The sequence below is a fragment of the Ornithorhynchus anatinus genome, chromosome X1 (genome assembly GCF_004115215.2).
Source record: "Ornithorhynchus anatinus isolate Pmale09 chromosome X1, mOrnAna1.pri.v4, whole genome shotgun sequence".
NCBI classification, from domain to species: domain Eukaryota; kingdom Metazoa; phylum Chordata; class Mammalia; order Monotremata; family Ornithorhynchidae; genus Ornithorhynchus; species Ornithorhynchus anatinus.
Genome location: NC_041749.1, coordinates 86132727 through 86157343, shown reverse-complemented (window position 1 = coordinate 86157343; position 24617 = coordinate 86132727). Strand labels below are relative to the sequence as shown.

Below are 24617 nucleotides of genomic sequence, written 5' to 3'. Positions count from 1 at the left end.
GTGTGAAGCCCACGTGCTAATAGACTGTTTTCAGGTTTAATCAGTAATGTGATGTCGAAACATGGATTAAACATTAGACGAGCAGGAGACGGTAAATATTCGATAGACAGAACTTCTTTGAGCGGTCCCGGGGACAAGCTTAGTTAGCTCCCAGCAGGAAGTAAGAATGTAGAATTGTCACTGATTGCATGATGACTGAAGAAACTAAGCGCCAGCAAGTTACAAACCATGAGCCAGGCACTATGCGATGTCATCAGTGTTTGGTGATGAATTGATGATAAATATCAACTTTTTAAAAATTCCATAATGCTGAGTGAACTTTTCAACTTGAAGGTAGTAAGTCCACTCTATTTATCCCAAAAAGTCAGAGGTCTCCATTCTTTCAGTCGTATTTATTGAGCGCTTACTGGGTGCAGAGCGCTCTACTAAGTGCTTGGGAGAGTACAACAATAGACACATTCCCTGTCCGCAACGAGCTTACAGTCTAGAGTCTAGTCTACATCATCATTAGCAGCAGCAGCAGCAATCTCTTGGTTTTTCTTCCCATGTGGACTGTTTAAGGATGTGCAATGCCTGGGCCCAAGGCACCAATGTCACCTTAAACCTTTGCTCTTCCCCCTCCCCACAAAGAGGTCCCACACAGAGTTACGTCGTGACGTGGTACGTGATTCAGAGAGGGATGAGCCTGGAGCATAGCTCCGCACTGCAGCCTCATCACCCAGCCCAAACCAGCCACCTTCTGAGGCTCCTGCTAGGATGCAGTGCTACCTTGGGGCCGGAAAGGTGAGCGGCTGAGGCGGAAACCTCTGCTTGGGCCAGTGTGGCCTGCTGGGGTAGAGGCCACGCTGAGGTAGGGGTCAGGGGAGGCTCCATTTCAATGTGGTCCCCTTGGCCAATGCAGCCTTTCACTTAACAGAGGACGTAGGATGGTTACCGTGCTTGTACTTCTCTCCTTCAACACTCCAGATGATACTAATGAAAATTATAATAATAATAATAGTGGTATTTGTCAAACACTATGTGTCAGGCAGAGGGGAAGAAGCCATTGGAGAGTGAGCGGTTGAAGATGGAAGTTAAGGAGGGGAGGAGGGAAGAGGTGAGAGTTTTGATAAGGTGAGAGGGAATGGGGTCAGAAACACAGGTGGAAGGGGTGGCACTTGAGAGGAGGGAGGAGATCTCCTCTGAAGATGCTGCTGGGAAGGATGGGAAAGTAAAGGAGGGGGTTGAGAGCTGAGGGGATGTAAAAGGGGGAGGGGTTACTTTGGGGAGCTCAGACCTGATGGTGAAGTAGGTGGCCAGATCGTTGGGGGAGGGATGGAGGAGGGGGAGGAACTGGGGGCTTGAGGAGGGAGTTAAATGTCCGGAACAGCTGACTGGGGTGATGGGCATGGGTGTCAATAAAGGAGGAAAAATAGTTTTTCCTGGCAGAGGAGAGGGCAGAGTTAAGGCAGGAAAGGATAAAGTTAAATAATAATAATGGTATTTGTTAAGTGCGAAGCACTGTTCTAAGCCCTGGAAAGTGAACAAGTTGGCCTGGTGTTTAGACTTTCACCAGCAGTGTTCAACAGCTCGAGCATAAGATCGAAGGAGGCGGACAGTGGCAGTGATCCAGGGCTGTAGGTTAGTGGTGTGAGAGCGACGGAGGGAAAAGGGAGAGACTGAGTTGAGTTGAGAGGGTGGAGTTGAGAGCAGTAATCTGATCATCAAGAGAGGGTAGAGAGGATAGGGAGGCAAGGTGGGGTGTGATGTGCTGAGAGAGATGGATGGGGTCGAGAGAGCGGAGGTCTCTGTGGGAGAGTAATACAGATTTATGGGGGGAGGAGTGTGAGAGAGGAAGCAGGTGAGAAGGTTATGGTCAGAGAGAGGGATTTCAGTGTTGGTGAGGGTGGAGATAGTGCAGCGGTAAGAGATGATGAGATCGAGGGTGTGACCAAGTTGGTGAGTGGGCAAGGTGGGGTGGAGCAGGAGGTTGGCGGAGTCAAGGAGTGATACTGGACTAGGAGTAGGAGACTTCAATATTAACAGCAGTAGCGACATTTATTGAACACTTACTGTGTGTAGAGCAGTGAACAATACTAACAGAGTAGCAATGTGGCCTAGTGGAACTCGCATGGGCCTGGGAGCCAAGGGACCTGGGTTCTAATCCCGGCTCTGCCACATGCCTGCTGTGTGACCTTGGGTTAGTAACTTCACTTCCCTGTGCCTCAGTTACCTCATCTGCAAAATGGGAATTCATTCAATCAATTGTATTGATTGAGAGTTTACTGTGTGCAGAGCATTGTATTAAGCATTCGGGATAGTACAATATAACAATAAACACACATTCCCTGCCCAGAGCCCCATGTGGTACATGGACTTTGTCCAGCCTGCTAATCTTGTATCTATCCCAGAGCTTAGTATAGTGCCTGGCACATAGTAAGCACTTAAAAAATACCATTAAAAAACCCCAAAACCAACAAACAACAAAAAAACTGTGTGGGACCATTCGCTAAAAGTAGCACACCCAGTCCCTGCCTCCAAGGAACTTAGAAATCCTAAAGGTATGATGTAGTGGATAGCGCATGGGCCTGGGAGTCAGAAGGTAGTGGGTTCTAATCCTGACTCCACCACTTGTCTGCTGTGTGTCCTTGGGCAAATCACTTCATTTCTCTGGGCTTCAGTTACTTCATCTGTAAAATGAGGATGGAAACTGTGAGCCCCACGTGGGTCAGGGAATGTGTTCACCCTCACTTGCTTGTATCCACCCCAGCACTTAGGAGAGTGCTGGGCACATAGTGAGAGCTTAACAAATACCATAATTAATTAATTATTGAGGACCCACTGGGGACATTGTACTATACTAAGCACTTGGGAAAGTATAAAAGAAGCCAAGATACGTTCCTTGCCCACAGTGAGCTTACACTCTAACAGGGGAGCTTACTATTCATTCACTCATTCGTTCAGTCATATTTATTAAGTGCTTAATGTGTGCAGAGCACTGTACTAAGCACTTGGGAAAGTACAATACAAGAATAAAGAGTGACAATCGCTGCCCACAACGAGCTCACCGTTTAGAGGGATCTAGACTATCTAATAGGAGGCAGGCAGACACAGATAATATACATACAATATAGACAAGAGGGAAAACATAGCCATAGCATGGCTTAGTGGAAAGAGCCCGGGCTTGGGAGTCGGAAGTCATGGGTTCTAATCCCGACTCTGCCACTTATCAGCTGTGTGACTTTGGGCAAGTCACTTAACTTCTCTGGGCCTCAGTTACCTTGTCTGTAAAATGGAGATTAAGACTGTGAGCCCCACGTGGGACACCTAATTACCTCGTATCCACCCCCAGTGCTTAGAGCAGTGCTTGGCACATAGTAAGTGCTTAACAAATGCCATCATCATCAATATTTTTATTATTATTACTAGTTCTGCCCTACCGACTGTGTGGCTTGGGACAAATCACTTCATCACGCTGAGTCTCCGTTTCCCCATCTATAAAACGAAGATCATAATCCCCACCCCTTCCTCTCCCAAAGGGTTGTGAGGAGAAGAGAAAATATTATGGGGGCTGGAGTCTCCCCCACCCTGCCACCTGACATGAGCTCCGACCGCTGCTGGGGCACAGGGTGGGCAGAAGCCCCTGGACAACAGTTAGCCGCAAATCCGCTCCCCCAACCCTGATCTTGTAGCAACCAGAACAAGGGCTGTGAGAGGATAGTTCGCTGGCCTTCATCTGGTTCCCGATCAGCCTCCTGGTCGCCTAGCTCCCTGCCTGTGGCCTTCTCACTGTGTGCTCTGTGCACACAGGAAGCGCTCAATAAATTCCACTGATTGCTCTTTCGTCCTGTTTGCCCAAGGACTGTCCCTTCTAAGTACAGTTAAGTTCACATATTTTACAGTCACACTTCTGATTGTTGAATGTAACCTGTTTTTATTGTTGACTGGAAATATAATCTTATTGCACTCTCTGTTCGGTTCTCCCCTCACTTAGACTGTGAACCCCTTGGGGACCAGGGAATTGTCATTCATTCATTCATATTTATTGAGCACTTACTGTATGCAGAGCACTGTATTGAGCACTTGGGAGAGTACAATACAACAATAAACTTCTCACTCTAGGCTTCAAGGCTCTCCATCACCTTGCCCCCTCCTACCTCTCCTCCCTTCTCTCTTTCTACCGCCCACCCCGCACGCTCCGCTCCTCTGCCGCCCACCTCCTCACCATCCCCTGTTTTCGCCTATCCTACCGTCGACCCCTGGGCCACATCCTCCCGCGGTCCTGGAATGCCCTCTCTCCTCACCTCTGCCAAACTAATTCTCTTCCCCTACTTAGAGCTCACCTCCTCCAAGAGGCCTTCCCAGACTGAACTCCCCCTTTTCCCTCTGCTCCCTCTGCTCCCCCTCTAACCCTCCCTTCACCTCCCTTCAGCTAAGCCCTCTTTTCCCCCCTTTCCCTCTGCTCCTCCCCCTCTCCCTTCCCCTCCCCTCAGCACTGTACTCGTCCGTTCAACTGTATATGTTTTCATTATCCTATTTATTTTGTTAATGAGATGTAGATCACCTTGATTCTATTTATTTGCTATTGCTTTAATGAGATGTTCATCCCCTTGATTCTGTTTATTGCTATTGTTATTGTCTGTCTGTCTCCCCCTATTAGACCGTAAGTCCGTCAAAGGGCAGGGACTGTCTCTATCTGTTATGGATTTGTACATTCCAAGCACTTAGTACAGTGCTCTGCACATAGTAAGTGCTCAATAAATACTATTGAATGAATGAATAAACAGATGCACTTAATCAGTTAGTAATCACAGCATTTATAACAGGTGCGAAAGCACTTTGAATTAAGAAAGAGTTTTTGAAATCCAAGGTACCTTTACTATTATCCACAGTCTGAGGTCCCCTTTCTAACTCTGATTGACATTTCCTAAATGGTCTGTTTTCCTTCCCTGCCCATCCTCCATTTGCAGTCCAGATATCCCTACCCTTTTGGCTTCGGACAGGGTCTCTCCCAATTTGTTCTTTGAATTCAGAAGCCCAGTTTCACCACCCATTTGCCTTTCTGATAAAGATGTGGCATGTGGATAGGCCATGTTTGCCTTTGCTTAGGGTTGTTTTGGACTTTGTATTCACACTGCGGATTCTGGAAAAGGGTTTCTAGTCAGCTACCTATCAGCCTCATGCCTTCATTTCCATCGTAGGTGACTGAGGCCAGAGCATTTGTGCCTTGTGTCGCAGCCTCAATCCTACAGCCAGGGGCTACACAGAGGCTGATGGTGTAGTCAGTTGTCTATGTTCAGCATTTCTTCATCCTCCAAGTCTTTCCACTCCACGCCATTTTGCTCATTTGGGAATTGCCACCAAAGCTCTGTGGCTAATAGAATAGTCTCCAGGTGTCTTGATTCTCTGAAAGTGGACCTGGCAGATTGGAAGTGGGGGGCTTTAGGAAGGAGGATGCTGGAGTGGGACAATTTTACCAGGTGAGGAAACAAGCTGTTTCAGTTAGAGTCTCTGTTAAGAAAGGAGACTTGGTGGATGTTTAATAAGACAGAAACTCTATGTACAAGTGTAGCTGTTGGGGACTAATATCTTGACCATTTGAACAGTATTTTTGAGGGGAATTATATCAGTAAGTTTGCTCCTTAAAGGCAGGTGCCTGCATGCTGAACCGATGTTCAATAACAGCTGAACAATGGAAGGAAAGTGATTTTTACTTTGCTGTAAAAAGATCGACCACCAGCCACAAGGGAAAGGAAGAGACTAAAGCAATCCTGGGAAGAGCGGCTTCTTTCTGGTAATGTTTTCTTAATTTTTGGGTGTGTTGATGGGTCTGTTGTCTGTTTTTATCAGCATGACTTAGTGAAAAGAGCATGGGAAGGGGAGTCAGGCGACCCAGATTCAAGCCCCGGCTCCACTCTTGACCTACTGTGGGACCTTGAGTAAGTCTATTAACCTCTCTGGGCCTCAGTTTCTTCATTGGTAAAATGAGTCGTGGGATGGGGGGAGATAAAGTAGATTGTGAGCCCCTTGTGGGACTGGAACTGTATCCAATCTCATAGCCCCAGCACTTAGCACATAGTAAGTGCCTAATAGATGCCATAATTATCAATAATAGGTATTCTTTATTTGAACATTTATTATTCACCCACCTTATGGAAATGGCAGTGAGATGGTTCTATTAATCTATCAATCATATTTATTGAACACTGTATTAAATGCTTGGGAGGGCACAATATAACAGAGTTGGTAGACACATTCCCTTCCCACAGTGAACTTAGTCTAGAGGGGGAGATGGGCGTTAATAGAAATAAATAAATTACAGATATGTACATAAATGCTAAGAGGCTGAGGGAAGGATGAATAAAGGGTGCATATCCAAGTGAAGGGCGACACAGAAGGGAGAGGGAGAAGAGGAAACGAGAGCTTAGTCAGGGAAGCCTCTTGGAGGAGATGTGCTTTTAAAAGGTTTCGAAGGTGGAGAGAGTGATCATCTGTCAGAGGCTCATTATGGGCAGGAAATGTGTCTGCTAATTCTGTTGTAATAATAATAATAATGGTACTTAAGTGCTTACTACATGCCAGACAGTGTACTAAGCATTGGATTGGATACCAGCAATTAGATTGGATAGAGTCCCTGTCCCACATAGGGCTGACAGTCTTAATCCCCATTTTATAAATGATGCAGCTGAGGCACAGAGAAGTGGTCCAGCCCCTGGAGACCCCAGTCCACCCCAGTTTATTCCAGTACAAAGTCCTTTGGGCATAAGTACAGATTCCTCAGCCTCATCTGCTTCCAGCCAGGGTCTCTCCATGCCCTCTGACCGTCAACCACCCCAGTTTTCTTGTTTTCTCCCTTTCAATCAGTCAATCAATGGTTTTACTTGAGCACTTAATAATGTTGGTATTTGTTAAGCGCTTACTATATGCAGAGCACTGTTCTAAGCGCTGGGGTAGACACAGGGGAATCAGGTTGTCCCATGTGGGGTTCACAGTCTTAATCCCCATTTTACAGATGAGGTAACTGAGGCACAGAGAAGTTAAGTGATTTGCCCACAGTCACACAGCTGACAAGTGGCAGAGCAGGGATTCGAACCCATGACCTCTGATTCCAAAGCCCGGGCTCTTTCCACTGAGCCACGCTGCTTCTCTTACTGTGAGTGGAGCTCTATACCAGGCTCTGGGAAGAGTACAATACAACACTCTTATGGTAGACAGGTTCCCTACCCACAACAAGCTTATAGTCCTTCCCTCTGTCCCTTCTCTGCAGACAAGTAGCGGAGCAGAGATTAGAACCCAGGTCCTTTTGACTCTCAGGCCCGTGCTCTATCCCCTAGGCCAAGCTGCTTCCCTTTGTACTCTCTCAAGAGCTTAGTACAGTTTTTTTGCACATAGTAAGATGTCAATAAGTATCATCGAGTGACTGAGGCATTCCAGGCCAAAGGGAGGATACGGACAAGACGTCGGCAGTGAGCTAGGCAAGATCAAGGTACAGTGAGTAGGTTGGCATTAGAGGAGTGAAGGGTGCAGGCTGGGTTGTAGTAGAAAAGCAGTGAGGTAAGGTAGGAGGGGGCAAGGTGATTGACTGACTGCTTTAAAGCCTATGGTGAGGAGTTTCTGTTTGATGCAGAGACGGAAGGAAAACCACTGGGGGTTGGGGAAACATGGACTGAACAGTTTTGTAGGAAAATGATCTGGGCAGCAGAGTGAAATATGGACTGGAGTGGGGAGAGACAGGAGGCTAGAAGGTCAGCAAGGAGCCTGATGCAGTAATCAAGGCAAAATAGGATAAATCCTTGGCTTAACTTGGTAGCAGTTTGGATGGAGAGATAAGGGTGGATTTTAGCAAGATAAATTTTAGCAAGTGGATTTTAGCAAGAGGAAATGTGAGAAGGTTGAACTGACAGGATTTGGTGACAGACTGAATATGTGGGTTGAGTTAGAGAGATACAGCCTTGTGAAACAGGCAGGTTGGTGATGTAAGCTCATTATGGGCAGGGATGTATCTGCTAATTCTGTTGTAATAATAATAATTATGGTATTTGTTAAGAACTTACTATGTGCCAAGCACTGGGGTAGATACAAGGTAATCAGGTTGTCCCATGTGGGACTCACAGTCTTAATCCCCATTTTACAGATGAGGGAACTGAGGTACAGAGAAATTAAGTGACTTGCCCAAAGCCACACAGCTGATAAGTGGCAGAGCTGGGATTAGAACCTGTAACCTCTGACTCCCAAGCCCGTGGGTTTCACTGAGCTATGAGTGCTCTGCACTTAGTAAGTGCTCAATAAATACCACTGATTGATTGATGGGAAAGTCAGGGGGAGGACACAGTTTGGGTGGGAAGATAAGGGGTTCTGTTTTGGACACTTTCAGCTTGAGGTGTCAGAGGTACCAGAGATTTCCTGAAGGCAAGAGGAAATGTGAGAATGCAGGGGAGGAGAGATATTAGTGAAAAGGAACTACGTTCTGGAGGGGCAGGAGCTATGTCAGGTCCTAATGGTCCATTTAAAAAATTGAGCCTACAGTGAACTGGCTGAAAAAAAACCCTACCGAAAAACCACCTATAAAATTTTAGTATGCTGTTAGTCCCTCAAAAGGAACAATCTAAGAATGAATACTGAAGATAACGCCAGTCACTCCAGACGTGAACTTATCTATTTCTAATCACTGCCTTATCTTGGTTTTCCAAGCAGTTTCTGCTCAGGTGGAGACAATGGCAAGGCAGAAGAGTCCACACCTGAAGGGCATTAGCCTAGTGCCTGCTTCCACTGCCTGTTAATGTCTCCACTGCTTGACTGTGGTCTATCTCCTCCACAAATGTGTGAGTCTCCAAGCTCACATTTGCGCGCAGCACAAAGTGTTTGCAGTTGCAGTTTTTTTAGACCCTAGAGTGAGGAGAGCAACTCAGAATGTAGCGGAAGGAACAAAGTTGCACGCAGCCAAACCTCCCGGAACTGCCTGACAGTCTTCTCCAAACTCTGGCCTCACTCAGGTAATCCAGACTGGGACTTCTGAAATGTTCAAATCCAGAAATGTAGAAAGCCCTACCTTGTTTGGAACAAGTGGAATTGATCACATTAATTATTCTGCTTTGCAAATATTTTTTCACCATTCATTCAATCATATTTATTGAACGCTTACTGTGTGCAGAGCCCTGTACTAAGTTGCTTAGAAAGTACAATACGGCAATAGAGACAATCTCTTCCCACAACGGGCTCAAAGTCTTGTAGGGGGCGGGGGGAGACACATCAATACAAGTGAACAGGCATCAATATAAATAGAATTTTATATATATATATTTAGACTGTGAACCTGTCATTGGGCAGGGATTGTCTCTATCTGTTGCCAAATTGTACATTCCAAGCACTTAGTACAGTGCTCTGCACATAGTAAGCATTCAATAAATACTATTGAATGAATATAAGTGCTGTGGGGCGAGGAGGAGGGAATAATAATGTTCATATTTGTTTAGTGTTTACTATGTGCCAAGCACTGTTCTAAGCACTGGGGTAGATACAAGGTGATCAGGTTGCCCCACGTAGGGCTCACAGTCTTCATCTCCGTTTTACAGATGAGGTAACTGAGGCACAGAGAAGTTGTGAGTTGCCCTAGGTCACACAGCTGACAAGAAGCAGAGCAGGGATTAGAACCCATAACCTCTGACTCCCAAGCCCGAGCTCTTTCCACTGAGCCATGCTGCTTCTCTTCTGTTATAGCGCTTTTACTGCCAAAGCACCTTACATTAATTAGTTCATTTCAAACCCTCACAACACCACTGTGAGGTAGGGGAACCAAGGCAGGTAATACCACCCCCATTTTACAGATGGAGAAACTGAGGTACAGGGAAATGAAGTGACTCACCCATGGTCACACGGCAGACTAGCGGGACGGGTGGGCCTCGAACCCGGGTCCTCCAGCTTCCAGACAGGCGCCCTACTGCTTCGCCACGAGTCGTGGTGATGCGGAAGGGAGGGGGAGCTGAGGAAAACCGAGGCTTAGTCTGGGAAGGCCTCTTGGAGGTGCACCTTCAGTAGAGTCTTGAAGGGGGAAAGAGTGATTGGCGGATTTGAGGAGAGAGGGTGTTCCAGGCCAGAGGTAGGACGTGGGCTAGGGGTCCGAGCTGAGATGGATACACAGTGGGAACATTGACATCAGAGGAGCAGAATGTGCCGGCTGGGATGTAGAAGGGAGGTGAGGTAGGAGGGGGCAAGGTGATGGAGAGCTTTAAAACCAATAGTGAGGAGTTTTTGTTTGGAGCTATAATCAGGAGTCATTTACTAGAGTGGGGAATAGATGGATAAACAATGCCTAGGAAATTGGATCCAACATTTTTGTGCCCTTAATGCCTTAGTGACGGTTTAAGCCATTTGGAAAAGTTGCTATGGCAGGGACAAAGTAGGAGTGAAGGGCAGTTGCTAGGTCAGAGAGGGTGGCATTTTTGGTTCAGAGAGTTTGCAGATGAGGATCAGTGAAATTTCTTTGAAGCAGCATGTACCAAGTGCTTAGTACAGTACTTTGCACACAATAAGTGCTCAATAAATACGATTGAATGAATGAATAGTTCATAGAATGTGAGGTGGTGGTGGTGGTAATAGTAATAATAGGATTTATTAAGCACTTACTGGGGGCAGAGCACTGTATTAAGTGCTGGGAAAGAACATACAGCTGGGAATTAAACATGGTCCCTGTCCCTCAAGGGACTCACGATTCTCAAAATACAAAGGGGAAAAGGGGCCTGGTGATAAATACATAATGAAAGATGAAACAAAACACAAAGACCTAAAAAAAGATTAGTAGGGTACTGTGAGCTCCTTGTGAGCAGGGGTTATGTCTGTCAACTCTGTGTCGTTCTCTCCCAAGCACCTAGTACAGTGCTTGGTACCCAGTGAGTGTTCAGTAAATATCATGGCTAGTGGAACAGAATTTCAGGCTCTTTGCAGCTGAGAGTCCATAGACACAATCGTGGTCACGGTGACCCAGAGGCAGACGCCACAGTCTTCCTGGTTTTGTGGAGTCGGCACCAGGCTGGGGCTGCTTTTCTCTGTCCCTCCATGGCGGTGCAAGGCAGGTCAGGATGGAGGCTCCTCAGTGATGAGGAAGAGAGCCTGAGCCGGCCCCCGGGGAGACAGCATGGGGGACAGGAAGAGGAGGATGCCAAGAACCCTGAGAGATGTGATCGAGGGGGTAGCGGGCACCAGGAGGATGTTGGTGGAGAAGTCCGGGTATGATCAGTGGCAGCTAAAATCCACATTAGCAGTCTGTGGTGCACAGGGATTTGATAAACTGGTTTATTAGATGGACCATCAAATCTGTCTCTGTATGTGTGTATACATATATAGTGTGTGTGTGTGAGTAGATATAGAGAAAATTTTGGTGGGGAAGATATTTGAGAGTAATGGCTAAAAATGAAGTACCTTATCTGTGCACTTCGATTATCAATGACCCCCCTGGTAACTAACATTATTGATGATCAAGTGCTGGTATTAGGTAGTCTTTAGATATTTGGGTAGGGAAGGATGTGAACGCTGACATTTAAAATTGGACATGTACTTTTCTAGTTTGAATCTTACTCCAATTTATATTGTGTGAAAGTTGTCTTCAGTAGTCAGGATGAAATCATTAGCTTAAACTCCTGTCATTTAAATGAAAATGTCAGCAGACAGAAGAAACGTATTCTCTCGTCTCTTTGGAATATGTATACGGTAAGGGATTATTTCCCTCACAGGGTCACGTCTGGAGAATTTCCAGTACTGTACCAGTCTCGACTACAGGAGGCAGAGTGCATGTCTCTCCCCACTTCAATCTATACTTCACTCCGCTGCCCGGGTTATCTTTATACAGAAATGTTCTGGGCATGTCACCCTCCTCCAAAATCGCCAGGGGTTGCCTAACAACCTCTGTATCAAGCAAAAACTCCTCACTATTGGCTTCAAAGCTCTCCATCACCTTGCCCTCTCCTACCTCACCACCCTTCTCTCCTTCTACATCCCATCCCACACACTCCACTCCTCTGGTGCTAACCTTCTCACTGGGCCTCGTTCCCACCTGTCCCGCTGTCGACCCCTGGCCAACGTCCTACCTCTGGCCTGGAATGCCCTCCCTCCTCAAATCTGCCAAATAATCACATTTTGCCTTCTTCAAAGCCCTACTGAAAGCTCACCTCCTCCAAGAGGCCTTCCTAGACTCAGCCCCCCTTTTTCTCAGCTCCCTCTCCCCTCCCCATCACCCCAACTCGCTCCCTTTGCTCTTCCCATCCCTGCCCCACAGCACTTGTGTATATATGTACGTATCCATAATTCTATTTATTTACATTAATGCCTGTTTACTTGTTTTGATGTGTATATATCTCTATAATTCTATTTATATTGATGCTATTGATGCCTGTTTACTTGTTTTGATGTCTGTCTCCCCCCTTCTAGATTGTAAGCCTGTTGTGGGCAGGGACTGTCTCTATTTGTTGCTGAATTGTACTTTCCAAGAGCTTAGTAAAGTGCTCTGCACACAGTAAGCGCTCAAATATGATTGAATTAATATCCATTCCACTCCTAGCTTGGGCAAAAACAGAGCCGCAGAATATACTGTGGGCAATGAGACAAGAAGACCCCCTTTGTGTTTTACTTCAAAAAAAGGTATGCATTTAAGATTTTTGCTAAGGTATAACTCTCCGCTTGTATTTTTCCAGCAAAGCTCAATATTAGAACCTGCTTTTGAATCTCCTGATTTTAATTTTTTTTCCCACCCCATCACTTATTTCTGGTTACACTCTGGCTTATATCCTATTTATAACCCTCTTGATTTTCTCCTCTGCAGTGACAGTAAGTGAACTTTAGATTTCTAATTTGTGCTTCTGGCTCCTCTAAGAGGTGTGAATATACCATTTATTTGCAAAAAGGGCTACAGCACCTTACTGTACTAAAAATTTTATATTTCCCCTGTTGAAAACTTAATGCAACTATCATGTTTCTCATCCCTTAAAGCACCCTGCCCCTTAACAACTCTAAGTTACTGGAGGGAAAAACCCCCACAAAAACCTAAGTACAGTTAGGAAACGATAAGTTTACTATAAGCTTCTTGTTTAGTCTTGCCTGTACACCTATTTACAGTAACAATGTACAATCAAAAAAGCCCCCACTGGTCATTCAGCGATGACATTTTTATTGAAAAAACACTTCTAGCACAGGGAAGTTTTAAGATTTCACAAAACATGGTTTATAAAATATTCTGGAAGGTATTCTTTCCTTCACTATTCACATGAATGTAAAACATGAATTTGCACGCAGTGCTATGAACTACAGGTACACTTTAATTTTAATATTTTTCTTTCTTCAAGGCCAAAAGAATTCATTAACACAAGCCCAAATACCTGTAGCAAACTATATAGAACACTAAAACTAAAGGCAGCTCTGCATTAAATTTGAATGCTTTTTAACATGTTTTATGAAAAAGCTTAATGAAAGAACTGTATAGCTAACAAAAAATCCAAATGGTCAAGCTGCGCCACAAAATATCCCTTTTGCCTACCATTTTTTCTATCCACTGCTACTTTTCTTTGCGATCTGAATCCTGGAAATTGTACTACTGAAGCTCCCTTTTTGACTGCCTTTTGCTTTTTCTATCCATGGACTTTTTATCTTCATATCCTGAATCCTGAACAGGTAGCCATTTTAAGGGATGCCGGCGATACATGGGCCATGGAGGGAGAGTCAGCTAGGAAAGAAGAGGAAAAAGGTTGGTTATCTTACCCCAAAACCCCAGAGTCCAAAGTAGCATTGTTCCTCCCCTGCATGGACCCACCAGAAACTGTTCATGATTGACAGCCTCTGAGTTAAGGATGTGTATGATCAATCTCTATAGACTGATTGCAACTGAGGGGAAAAGGGACCTAGACTGAATCTAGGACAGATGGAAAAATGAAGTGGGGGTTATTCAGAGTGTAAGAAAAAACTGCAGTGGTAATGTTTTCAAGCCCAAGCTGGAAGGGAAGAGCATGCAAAAAGACCCATCTTTATTAACTCCCACGCCCACTGCCCTCGCCAGTTGTTTCAGAGATTTAAATCCCTCCCCCATCTCTTGCCCCTAATAACCCGGCAAAGGACCTGCAGAAAACTGAAACCATCAGGGGTGAATCTCCCCGGCTCCTCTCATCCCTTCCTCCTCCTATCCCCCTCTGACCCTTCCAACTTTCGCAAGAGTATCCCAAGAGATCTCCTGCCTCCTCTCAAAATCCACCCTCTGTCCCCACCCCTTTGCACCTTATCAAAACGCTCTCCCCCACCCTTTTTGGGGATTTAAGCGCTTATTATGTGCCAGGCATTGTACTGAGCAGTGAAGTAGATTCAAGCTCACATAGGGCTCAGTCTTAATCCCCATTTTGCAGATGAGATAACTAAGCCCCAGAAAAGTGAAGTGACTTGTCCATGGTCACACAGAAGACGAGTAACAGAACCAGGGCTAGACCCTAGATCCTTCTAACTCCGAGGCCCGTGCTCTACCCACTTGGCCATGCTGTTTTTTCCCTCTCTGACTGCCACCTTGAGCTGTTCACTCTCCAATGGCTTCTTCCCCAGTGCTTTCAAACATGCTCATGTCTCCCCCTATCCAACAGCCGCCCCCCCCCCAAAAAAAACCAACCAACTCTCCCTTGACTTTATGGCTCCTTCCCCTGATTGGCCCATCTCCCTCCTACCACTTCTCTACAAACTCCTTGGGCAAACTGTCTACCCCCGCTGCCTCTACTTCCTCTTCAATTGTCTCCTTGACCCTCTCCAATCTGGCTTCTGCCTCCTTCACTCTACCAAAATTGCTCTTTCAAAGGTCACCAATGATCTATCTCCTTGCCAAATCCAATGGCCTCTACTCCATCCTCTTCCTCGATTTCTCAGCTGCCTTCAACACGGTTGGCCACCCCCTTCTCCTGGAAACATTATCCAACCGTGGCTTCACTGGCACTGTCCTCTCCTGGTTCTCCTATCTTTCTGGCCACTTCTCAGTCTCTTTTGCAGGCTCCTCCTCTGGCCCCCACCCCCTAACTGTGGACATCCCTCAAGACTCAGTTGTGGGTCCCCTTCTATTCTCTAAACCCATTCCCTTGGAGAACTCATTTGCTCTCATAGCTTCAACTAACATCTCTATGTGGACGATTCCCAAATCTAGGTCTGTACCCCTGATTTCTCTCCTTCTCTGAAGTCTTATATTTCATCCTGCCTTCAGGACATCTCTACATCAAAGAGAAAATCCTGGCAGTAGTCAGCTCACCCCTTAATACCTTAAACCTCCCTGATTTCCTAATACAACCCAGCCCCCACACTTTGCTCCTCTAATGCCAACCTATTCACTGTACCTTGGTCTCGTCTATCTTGTCGTTGACCCCTGGCCCAGGTCCTGCCTGGAGCCTGGAATGCCCTCCCTCTTCACGTCTGTAAAATCGGGGATTAGGACTGTGAGCCCCATGTGGTACATGGACTATTCCAACTTGATTATCTTCTTACTACCCCAGTGCTTAGTTCAGTGACTGGCACATAGTAAGCGCTTAAATACCACTGAGCGCAAAGCACTGTATGAAGTGCTTGAGAGAACAGAAGAGAAGCAAGATTTGCGTTTACAATCTGAGTGGACAGGCAAACATAAATTAAAATGCTAAAGATGGGGTTCAGCTGATGCAGCTGGTGTGTTATGAATTGAGCGAGGCAAGCTACTTGAAGGTGGATTTTTTTTTTAAGGAGGCTTCTGAAGAGGTGGGGGGTTGATGTGGCTGCTTTGAGGTGGGAGTTAATAATAATAATAATTGTGGTATTTGTTAAGAGCTTACTATGTGCCAGACACTGTACTAGGCGCTGGGGTGGATACAAGTAAATCGGGTTGGACACAGTCCCTGTCCCACATGGGGCTCACAGTCACAACCCCATTTTACAGAGGCAGTAACTGAGGCCCAGTGAAGTGACTTGCCCAAGATCACACAGGAGAAAGTGGCCAAGCTGAGATTGGAACCCGGGTCTTTTTGATTCGCAGGCCCAGGCCATACTGCTTCCCTGATTTAATAAATACCATCGATGATGATGATGATGACTCAGTGACAGAGCGATAATGTGACAACTGTCAGGATCGGGGAAATCTTTGTTAGCCTTGGGAGAACAATGACTTTGATCCAGTCGGCTTTATTGTGTCCCATCTGATGGTCTTGTCACCTACCTCAAGGCTTAATATACTGAGTGTAATATAATTATGATTTATTGCCGGAAGAAGGTCCAACAGTGTCATGCAACAATAAGCAGCTAGTAATTGCCAAGAGGTGGTGTACAGTCTCTTACCACGCACGAAACAACAAATCCCGCCATCACTATGGAGACGGTCCAACCAAAATCTTCAATCAGATAGCCGTAGATAAAACCGATCACCTACAAAACAGAGATTGTATCAGCAGCAGCCCAACCGGAGAAAAGAACGACGAAAGGCGCAAGATACTTACAGCCGAAGTCAGAATGATGCCTTGAAATATCTGCTCGGCTAGTTTCTGACCCTTATAATCCTGTGAGTTTTAGAAAGACAAGAAAAAAGGGATGACCGATCTCCTCACTCCCCTGTTTCGTCGCGTTTGGGGCTCCCTCCCTCCTCCCAGCAAGCGTCCAGCATCCCACTGGGAGGATGGGGGGGGGGGGAAGAGGTAGAGTGGGTGAGGAAAGGCCGACGGAGCTGGGAGAAGGGGGAATATGGCAGGCACCGAGGGAAGGAGAAGGAAAGGGACGATCCCCGCTTCCCGCTCACCATCTGCGTGGGGATTGAGCTGAGGATTCCCAACATGGTGCCGGAGTCGAAGGGGGCAACGGACCGGGAGGAGCGGGGCAAAAACGAAATACGATCTTAAGGCCGACGTCGCAGAGGAGGAGACAGCGGAAACGGACGTTGCAGCGCGGCCGGAAGCTGCCCCGCCCCTCCTTCCCGAGGGCGGGGCTCCGTCGCTCGCCTGCCCTGTGACCTTGGCCGAGTCATTTTACTTCCCCGAGCCTCAGTTAATAATAATGTTGGTATTTGTTAAGCGCTTGCTATGTGCAGAGCACTGTTCTAAGCGCTGGGGAAGATATAGGGTCATCAGGATGTCCCACGTGAGGCTCACAGTCTTCATCCCCATTTTACAGATGAGGTGAGTGAGGCACAGAGAAGTGAAGTGCCTTGCCCACGGTCACACAGCTGACAAGTGGCAGAGGTGGGATTCGAACCCATGACCTCTGACTCCCAAGCCCAGGCTCTTTCCACTGAGCTATGTTGCTTCTCTGCGTAGTCATTCAGTAGTATTTATTGAGCGCCTACCATGCGCAGAGCACTGTACTAAGCGCTTGGAATGGACAATTCGGCAACAGAGACAATCCCTGCCCAGTGATGGGCTCAGAGTCTAAACGGGGGAGACAGGCAGCAAAGCAAAACGGAACAAAACAAAGCGACATCAAGATAAATAGAATCAAGGGGATGTACACCTCATTAACAAAATAAATAGGGTAATAATATATACAAATAATCAGTTGATCATTACCTCTGTATATAAATAATAATAACATTGATATTTAAGCGCTTACTATGGGCCGAGCACCGTTCTAAGCGCTGGATATAATCCTTCTATTTTACGCCCACCCGTCCAACAGCGTGTGCCTGTCTGAGAGTTGTCCTTCGACCTTGGAGATGATGTTCTTGACAGGGAACTTGATCCATTTGCGTGGGTGTAATTGAAAAGGCTAATTCATTCATTCAATAGTATTTGAGTGCTTACTATGTGCAGAGCACTGTACTAAGCACTTGGAATGTACAAATTGGCAACAGATAGTCCCTGCCCTTTGACAGGCTTACAGTCTAATTCATGACCCATCTACCCTTCCACGCTGCGGACGCATAGTGAGTGTCCTCTGATGTACTGATGCTTTTGCTCTTTGCAGTGCTTGGGTGCAAACAACACCTAACACCACACTTTCAATAAGTCTTTCATAATTTGGATGAAATCGAGATCCTTCTAGATGATTGCTTCCCTCCCTTTTCATGTCTGACAATTAATTACGCTCCCCCTTCAAAGCCTTATTGAAGGAACAGCTCCTCTAAGAGGTCTTTATGTATTGATTTATATTAATGTCTGTCTCCCACTCTAGACTTTAAGTTTGTTGTGGGCAGGGAATATATCCGATATATTGTGTTGTACTCTCCCAAACGCTTAGTACAGTGCCCTGCACACAGTAAGCACTCAATAAATACAATTTATTGATTGATGCCCGCAAGGGTGGACACTCCTTCAGTTTTATACAAGACACTGCTTTTCAGCTAGTCTGTCCCTCATCTGGTCTTGTCTTATGCTGTCGAGTGGTCTCCGACCCTTAGCGACACCATGGACGCAGCTCTTCCAGAACGCCCCACCTCCTTCTGCAATTGTTCTGGTAGTGCATCCACAGAGTTTTCTTGGTCGAAATATGGAAGTGGTTTACCGTCACCTCTTTCTGTGCAGTAAACTTGAGTCTCCACCCTTGACTCTCTCCCGTGCCGCTGCTACCCAGCACAGGGGAGTTTTGACTTGTAGCAGATGGCCTTCCAGTTGCTAGCCACTGCCCCAGCTAGGAATGGAATGGACAGGCCTCTGCTTGACTCTCCCTCCCGTAGTTGAGACTGGTAGAGAACTGGAAACTCTCCAGGTGCCACCCCAGGGGCCTTATCTGGTACCTTTGGAGAATGAGGGGGAAGAGGGTCATGTAAAAATGTCGTCTGGTATTCTTGAGTGCCGTCAGGAGCCATCCTGAATACTCTGTCCCCATTTTAGGAGATTTAATTTGACTGGCCTGATTTGCTCTTCACCAAACCATGTTTGTTGTTTCCTTTTTGGTGGTTAAGAGTGGATTGCTTTGGAATTTTTGCAATTGTTTTCCCAATTTTCGTTGAACTTCAAAATGCAAGTGGCAGGTCATACTCCTCTAACAATTAGTATTGAAGTGGTGTTTAAGAATAAAGGTACTAATGAACACTTCTTTATGAGTAAAATTGGAATTGCAAGGAAAACACCGAGAGAAGCAATCTGTTATATACGTGCGGGCCCTGAAACTCAAATAAACCGCATTGATCCCCTAATTCCAGCATTCTGATCCTCCCGATTTAGAGCAAAAGGCAGAGGCAGAGGTAAGGACAACTACAATCCTCCGGGGAGGGGGAGAGAAGAGGAGGGAGAAGGGGTGCAGAAAGGAAGGGGGAGGGAGAACGGGGAAGGGGAAAGGGGGGGAGAAAAAGAGGGGGGAGGGGGGAAGGGGGAAGGGAGGGGGGAAGGGGGAAGGGAGGGGGGAAGGGAGGGGAAGAGAAAGGAGGGGTAAGGGGAGAGGGAGGGGGAAGGGGAAAGGGAGGGGAGAAAGAAGGGGAAAGGGGGAAGAGAGGGAGGGGAAGAGAGGGAGGGGGAAGGGGAAAGGGGGGAAGGGGAAAGGGAGGGGAGAAAGAAGGGGAAAGGGGGAAGGGGGGGAAGAGAGGGAGGGGTAAGGGGAAAGGGGGGAAGGGGAAAGGGAGGGGAGAAAGAAGGGGAAAGGGGGAAGGGGGGGGAAGAGAGGGAGGGGTAAGGGGAAAGGGAGGGGAGAAAGAAGGGGAAAGAGGGAAGAGAGGGAGGGGAAGAGAAAGGAGGGGTAAGGGGAAAGGGGGAGGAAGGGGGAAGGGGAAAGGGGGAAGAGAGGGAGGGGAAGAGAGGGAGGGGTAAGGGGAAAGGGGGGAGGAAGGGGGAAAGGGAAAGAGAGGGAGGGGGAAGGGGAAAGAGAGGGAGGGGAGAAAGAAGGGGAGAGGGGAGAAAGAAGGGGAAAGGGAGAAAGAAAGGGGGGAAGGGGGAGAAAATGGGAGAGGGGAGAGAGGAGAAAGAGGGGGGAGAAAGGGGGAGGGAGGGGAGGAGAGGAAAGAGAGGGGGGAGGAGGGGGGCGCCGGGCTGGGCCATTGAAGGAAGTGGGAGTGGAAGGGGGGGGAGGGTCCGGACCTGCGCAGTGGCGGCGCAGGGATCGCTATGGCAGCGGCCGCGGCGTCGGCGTGGGCCCCGCCGTCGGCCGCCCCCCGGGAATGAACGGCGTCCCTCGCCCCCGCCGCTCCCGGCCAGGCCTGAGCCTGGGGCCCGGGACTGCCCTGACAGACCATGCCCCTGGCCTCCTATTGCTTCCTGCGGGCCGTGGGCAAGGGCAGCTACGGGGAGGTGACGCTGGTGAGGCACCGGCAGGAGAAGAAGCAGGTGAGGGGCCCGGCGCCGCGGAGCCTGTGGGGGCACGGGCACTCGCTCGCTCCATCATGTTGATTAAGCGCTTACTGGGTGCACGGCACCGTACTGAGCGCCACAACAGTAAACGGCGACAATCCCTGACCCGGGAGGAGACAGACATCGATACGAATAAAATGAGGGGTGTGTTTACATAAGTGCTGTGGGGCTGGGGGGTGGGGGGGGATGGAGGGGAAGAGCAGAGGAATAATGATAATAATGTTGGTATTTGTTAAGCGCTTACTAGGTGCAAAGCACTGTTCTAAGCGCTGGGGGGATACAAGGTGATCAGGTTGTCCCTCATAATAATAATGTTGGAATTTGTTAAGCGCTTACTATGTGCAGAGCACTGTTCTAAGCGCCGGGGAAGATACAGGGTAATCAGGTTGTCCCACATGAGGCTCACAGTTAATCCCCATTTTCCAGATGAGGGAACTGAGGCGCCGAGGCTCACAGTCTTCATCCCCATTTTCCAGCTGAGGTCACTGAGGCCCCGAGAAGTGAAGCGACTCGCCCAAAGTTACACAGCTGACAAGTGGCGGAGCCGGGATTAGAACCCATGACCTCTGACTCCCAAGCCCGGGCTCTTTCCAAGCAAGTCAGGGTGACGCAGAAGGGAGTGGGAGATGAGGAAAAGCGGGGCTCAGTCTGGGAAGGCCTCTTGGAGGAGATGGGCCTTCGATAAGGCTTGGAAGGTGGGGAGAATCGTTGTCTGGCGGATTTGAGGAGGGAGGGTGCTCCAGGCCAGAGGTGGGAGGTGAGCCGGGGGTTGGCGGCGAGACGGGTGAGATGGAGGCACAGTGAGAAGGTTAGCACTAGAGGAGTGGAGCGTGCGAGCTGGGTTGTAGAAGGAGAGAAGAGAGGGGAGGTAGGAGGATGCAAGGTGATGGAGAGCTTTAAAGCCAAAGGAGAGGAGTTTTTGTTTGAAATGGAGGTGGATAGGCGACCACTGGAGAGTTTTGAGGAGGGGGGTGACATGTCATGAATGTTTCTGTACGAAGATGATCCGGGCAGCAGAGTGAAGTATAGACTGAAGTGGGGAGAGACGGGAGGCCGGGAGGTCAGAAAGGAGGTTGATGCAGTCATCTTCGTGGGATAGGATGAGTGATTGTACTAATGTGGTAGTGATTGGGATGGAGAGGAAAGGGCGGATGCTTGGCGACGTTGTGAAGGTGAGACCGGCAGGATTTGGTGACGATTTGGATGTGTGGGTTGAACGAGAGAGAGGAGTCAAGGATAACGCCAAGGTTTATGGGCTTGTGAGACGGGAAGGATGGTGGCGTCATCTACAGTGACGGGTAAATCGGGGAGAGGACAGGGTTTGGATGGGAAGATAAGGAGCTCCATTTTGGACGTGTTAAGTTTGAGGTGATGGCAAGACATCCAAGTTAGAGATGTCTTGAAGACAGGAGGAGATGCTGCTTCTCAAGTAATGAAGTAGCAGTTGAAACGATATAAGGTGGGGAGACTAGAAATTAATCGGGAAGGTGCAGCGTGGCCTAGTGGAAACAGCACAAACCTGGGAGTCGGAGGTCCTGGGTTCTAATCTTGCTCCTCCCCTTGTCTGCTGTGTGACCTTGAGCAAGTCACTTAACTTCTCGGTGCCTCAGTTTCCTCATCTGTAAAATGGGGATTAAATCCTACCCTTCTACCTAGACTGTGAGCACATGTGGGACAGGAACTGGGCCCAACCTGATTATCCTGTATCTACCCCATTGGGTGCTTTGCATTTAGTAAGCGCTTAACGGGTACTTTAGTCTTTCACTAAATCTGGCAGGTCTTTACTCCGCAATAATTCCGCTGCTTTCTCCATCCTTACTGTCAGCACCTTGGTTAAAACGCTTATCATCTCGCTACTAGGCTACCACATTACCCTCCTCACTGGTCTCCCTACCTCCAACCTAACCTCTCTTCAGCCTCTATTACACTTTTTGCCCTACCGATTTTTTTTTTAACGTCATTCAGAATGTGTCTCTCTGCTGCTCGAAAAGCTCCAATGGCTACCCGTTTACCCTTTTTCCTCTACCTTAAGCAGAAGCTCCTGACCGTTAGCTTCATGACTCTCTACCAGCTCTCTCATTTCATAACTGCTCTCTTCATCCACTGTTCCCCAGCTCGTTCTCTTCACTCTTTCCAAACCAGGCTTCTTACCGTACCTCACTCTCGACTCTCCCTTTTAAATCCTCCACACTATGTTTTCAGAGCCCTCCTGAAAATCCCTCCAGGAGGCATTCCTCAACTAATTTCCGCCACCCTGGTCATGTCATCCCAACCAGCACCCTTAGCACTTATGTAGGTATCAAGTTTTGTATTCTGTTTATTCACTTATTTACTCATTTTTCCATACTCTTACTAGCTCCCATTAAATTTATTTTTCTTTCTGCTCCCACTCTATGTATACATGCTGTTTATGTCTGTCTGCTTCCCGTGTTAAACTGTGAGCTCCTTGAGGGCAAGACCTGTGTGTTTTATGTCTATTCCACTCTCCCAAGCGCTTAGTACAGTGCTCTGCACATAGACTGTAAGCGCATCGTGGCAGGGAACATGTCTATCAACTCTGTTATATAGAACTCTCCCAAGGGCTTAGTCCAGGGCTCTGCACAAGTAAATGCTCAATCAATACCATTGATTGATTGACTGTACTCTCCCAAATGCTTAATATACTGTTCTGCACACAGGCGCTCATTACAGGAATTCCCCCACCACTACACTCTGCTTCTGGTGCTCTTTGCTGATAGCACTCTTAAATTTTAATGCTATTTCCTAAAACATGTTCTCACTTCACGGTAACCCTCTGGCCTCCATCCCCAGCGTGCCGAGCGGAGCCATCTGTGGCACCCCAGCCAGCCACGGGTGGGGTGGAAAGCGACAGAAGAGAGAACCAGGACCTGTAGCTCTCGCAGTGGAGGGAGCTGACAGTTCAGGGCTGGGTAGCCACCGTTGAGAGAATAGAGCCATTGCTCCCGAAGAGCCGGAGCAGGTAGGCTGCGGCGTCTCCGGAGTCGGCTCAGCTCAGGCATTCGGGAAGCTCCGCGTGGGTCAGGTAGGAGAAATTTCCCGAAACAGTCTCTGCTCTTGAAGAGCTTGCAACCTATTGGGGGAAGACAGGAACCATTTTTTTTTTTTAACGTTCAGCTCTCTCTCATGGAATACTCTATTTTTATAGCATGAATTGAGTGCTAACTGGAGGGGAGAAGGGGCGATCCCCATAACTACTATTGAAGGAATAAATACGTCGATCCCAAGTGATGCTGCCTTCGTTAGCTGATTGATGTAGGATTGTAACTGTGACATCTGCCTGCTGCCGTAGATTTTTGCATTTTAGAAAACTCAGGGAAGTTAACAAGTAATAATAATAATAATTGTGGTATTTGTTAAGCACTTACTATGTGCCAGGCACTGTACTAAGAGCTGGAGTGGATGCGAGCAAATCGAGTTGGACACAGTCCCGGTGCCGCTTGGGGCTCAAAGTCTTAATCCCCATTTTACAGATGGGGGAACTGAGGCCCAGAAAAGTGAAGAGATTTGCTCAACACCACACAGCAGACAAGTGGCAGAGCTGGGACCCATGACTTTCTGACTCCCAGGCCCGTGCTCTATCCACTACGCCATGGTGCTCATATGGCAAAGCCTGCATTCAACGAAACCTGCGTTGACCACCTAAGTGTGCCCGGGAGAGCCCCAACATGAACAACTCTGTGCTTTTCCCTCTTTGACAATGTGAAACTGGGTTTTATCTTTCAGTTTGTCATTAAAAAGCTAAACCTCCGCAGTGCCTCCAGCCGAGAACGGAAAGCAGCCGAACAAGAAGCTCAGCTTTTGTCTCAGCTGAAACATCCCAACATTGTGACCTACAGGGAATCCTGGGAGGGAGAGGATGGCCTGCTGTACATCGTTATGGGCTTTTGCGAAGGAGGGGATCTCTATCACAAACTGAAAAAACAAAAGGGCAAACTTCTGCCAGAGAATCAGGTCGTGGAATGGTTCGTCCAGATTGCCATGGCGCTGCAGGTATTATTATGATACGGCGTCTTATTTAGCGAGACACGTTCTGTCATTTGGTGTTCATGGAGGGAGATGGGCCAATTTGATTATATATATCTGCTGGGTTATTTCTGTTTTGGGATAGGAATTTCAGGGACGGTCAAGTATTCTACAAGTCTCAGTCAATCAGTCGGTCATATTTATTGAGCACTTACTGTGTGCCGAGCACTGTACTAAGCGCTTGTGAGAGTACAATACAGTATAATAGTAAACAGACACACTCCCCGCCCACCATGAGCTTACAGTCTAGAGTCTCCAGAGCCGACGTGCTGTCCCACCTTCTCTACAGTGGTACGAGCCAAACCTCACGCCGAACATCGTGAGCGGTTCCGTCAGCGGTATTTGCGGGCAGTACTC

General features: G+C 47.6%; 2 protein-coding genes across 6 annotated transcripts in view; one reads left to right on the top strand and one right to left on the bottom strand.

Moving 5' to 3' along the window:
- Positions 1–13118: 13118 nt before the first annotated feature.
- On the bottom strand, positions 13119–16915 carry LOC100088787 (signal peptidase complex subunit 1). Its single transcript, XM_001511784.6, has 4 exons — positions 16742–16915; positions 16446–16505; positions 16288–16374; positions 13119–13687 (listed from the first exon to the last, which is right to left on the bottom strand). Exons 1-4 carry the CDS (start codon positions 16775–16777, stop codon positions 13556–13558), a joined length of 315 nt encoding a protein of 104 aa, XP_001511834.1. The 5' UTR covers positions 16778–16915; the 3' UTR covers positions 13119–13555.
- NEK4 (NIMA related kinase 4) overlaps positions 13633–24617 on the top strand; it is a 29386-nt gene continuing 18401 nt past the window's right edge. For 2 of the 5 annotated variants that reach the window (XM_029050684.2, XM_029050681.2), the window contains exons 1-2: positions 19992–20192; positions 23961–24227. In XM_029050684.2, the coding sequence (XP_028906517.1) occupies positions 20100–20192; positions 23961–24227 (360 nt within the window). In that variant the 5' untranslated portion in view covers positions 19992–20099. Of the gene's footprint in view, positions 13709–19990; positions 20193–23960; positions 24228–24617 lie in introns of those variants that run through there. The other 3 variants (XM_029050682.1, XM_029050685.2, XM_029050683.2) reach the window with 3 other exon arrangements.

Excerpts from the sequence above, each read along its gene's own strand:
- LOC100088787 (XM_001511784.6), bottom strand. The coding sequence starts at position 16,777 with ATGTTGGGAATCCTCAGCTCAATCCCCACGCAGATG. Across the intron at positions 16,506-16,741 it reads GCTCAATCCCCACGCAGATG|GATTATAAGGGTCAGAAACT; the intron begins GTGAGCGGGAAG and ends TAAAACTCACAG. Across the intron at positions 13,688-16,287 it reads GATTTGTTGTTTCGTGCGTG|CTGACTCTCCCTCCATGGCC; the intron begins GTAAGAGACTGT and ends CTTCTTTCCTAG.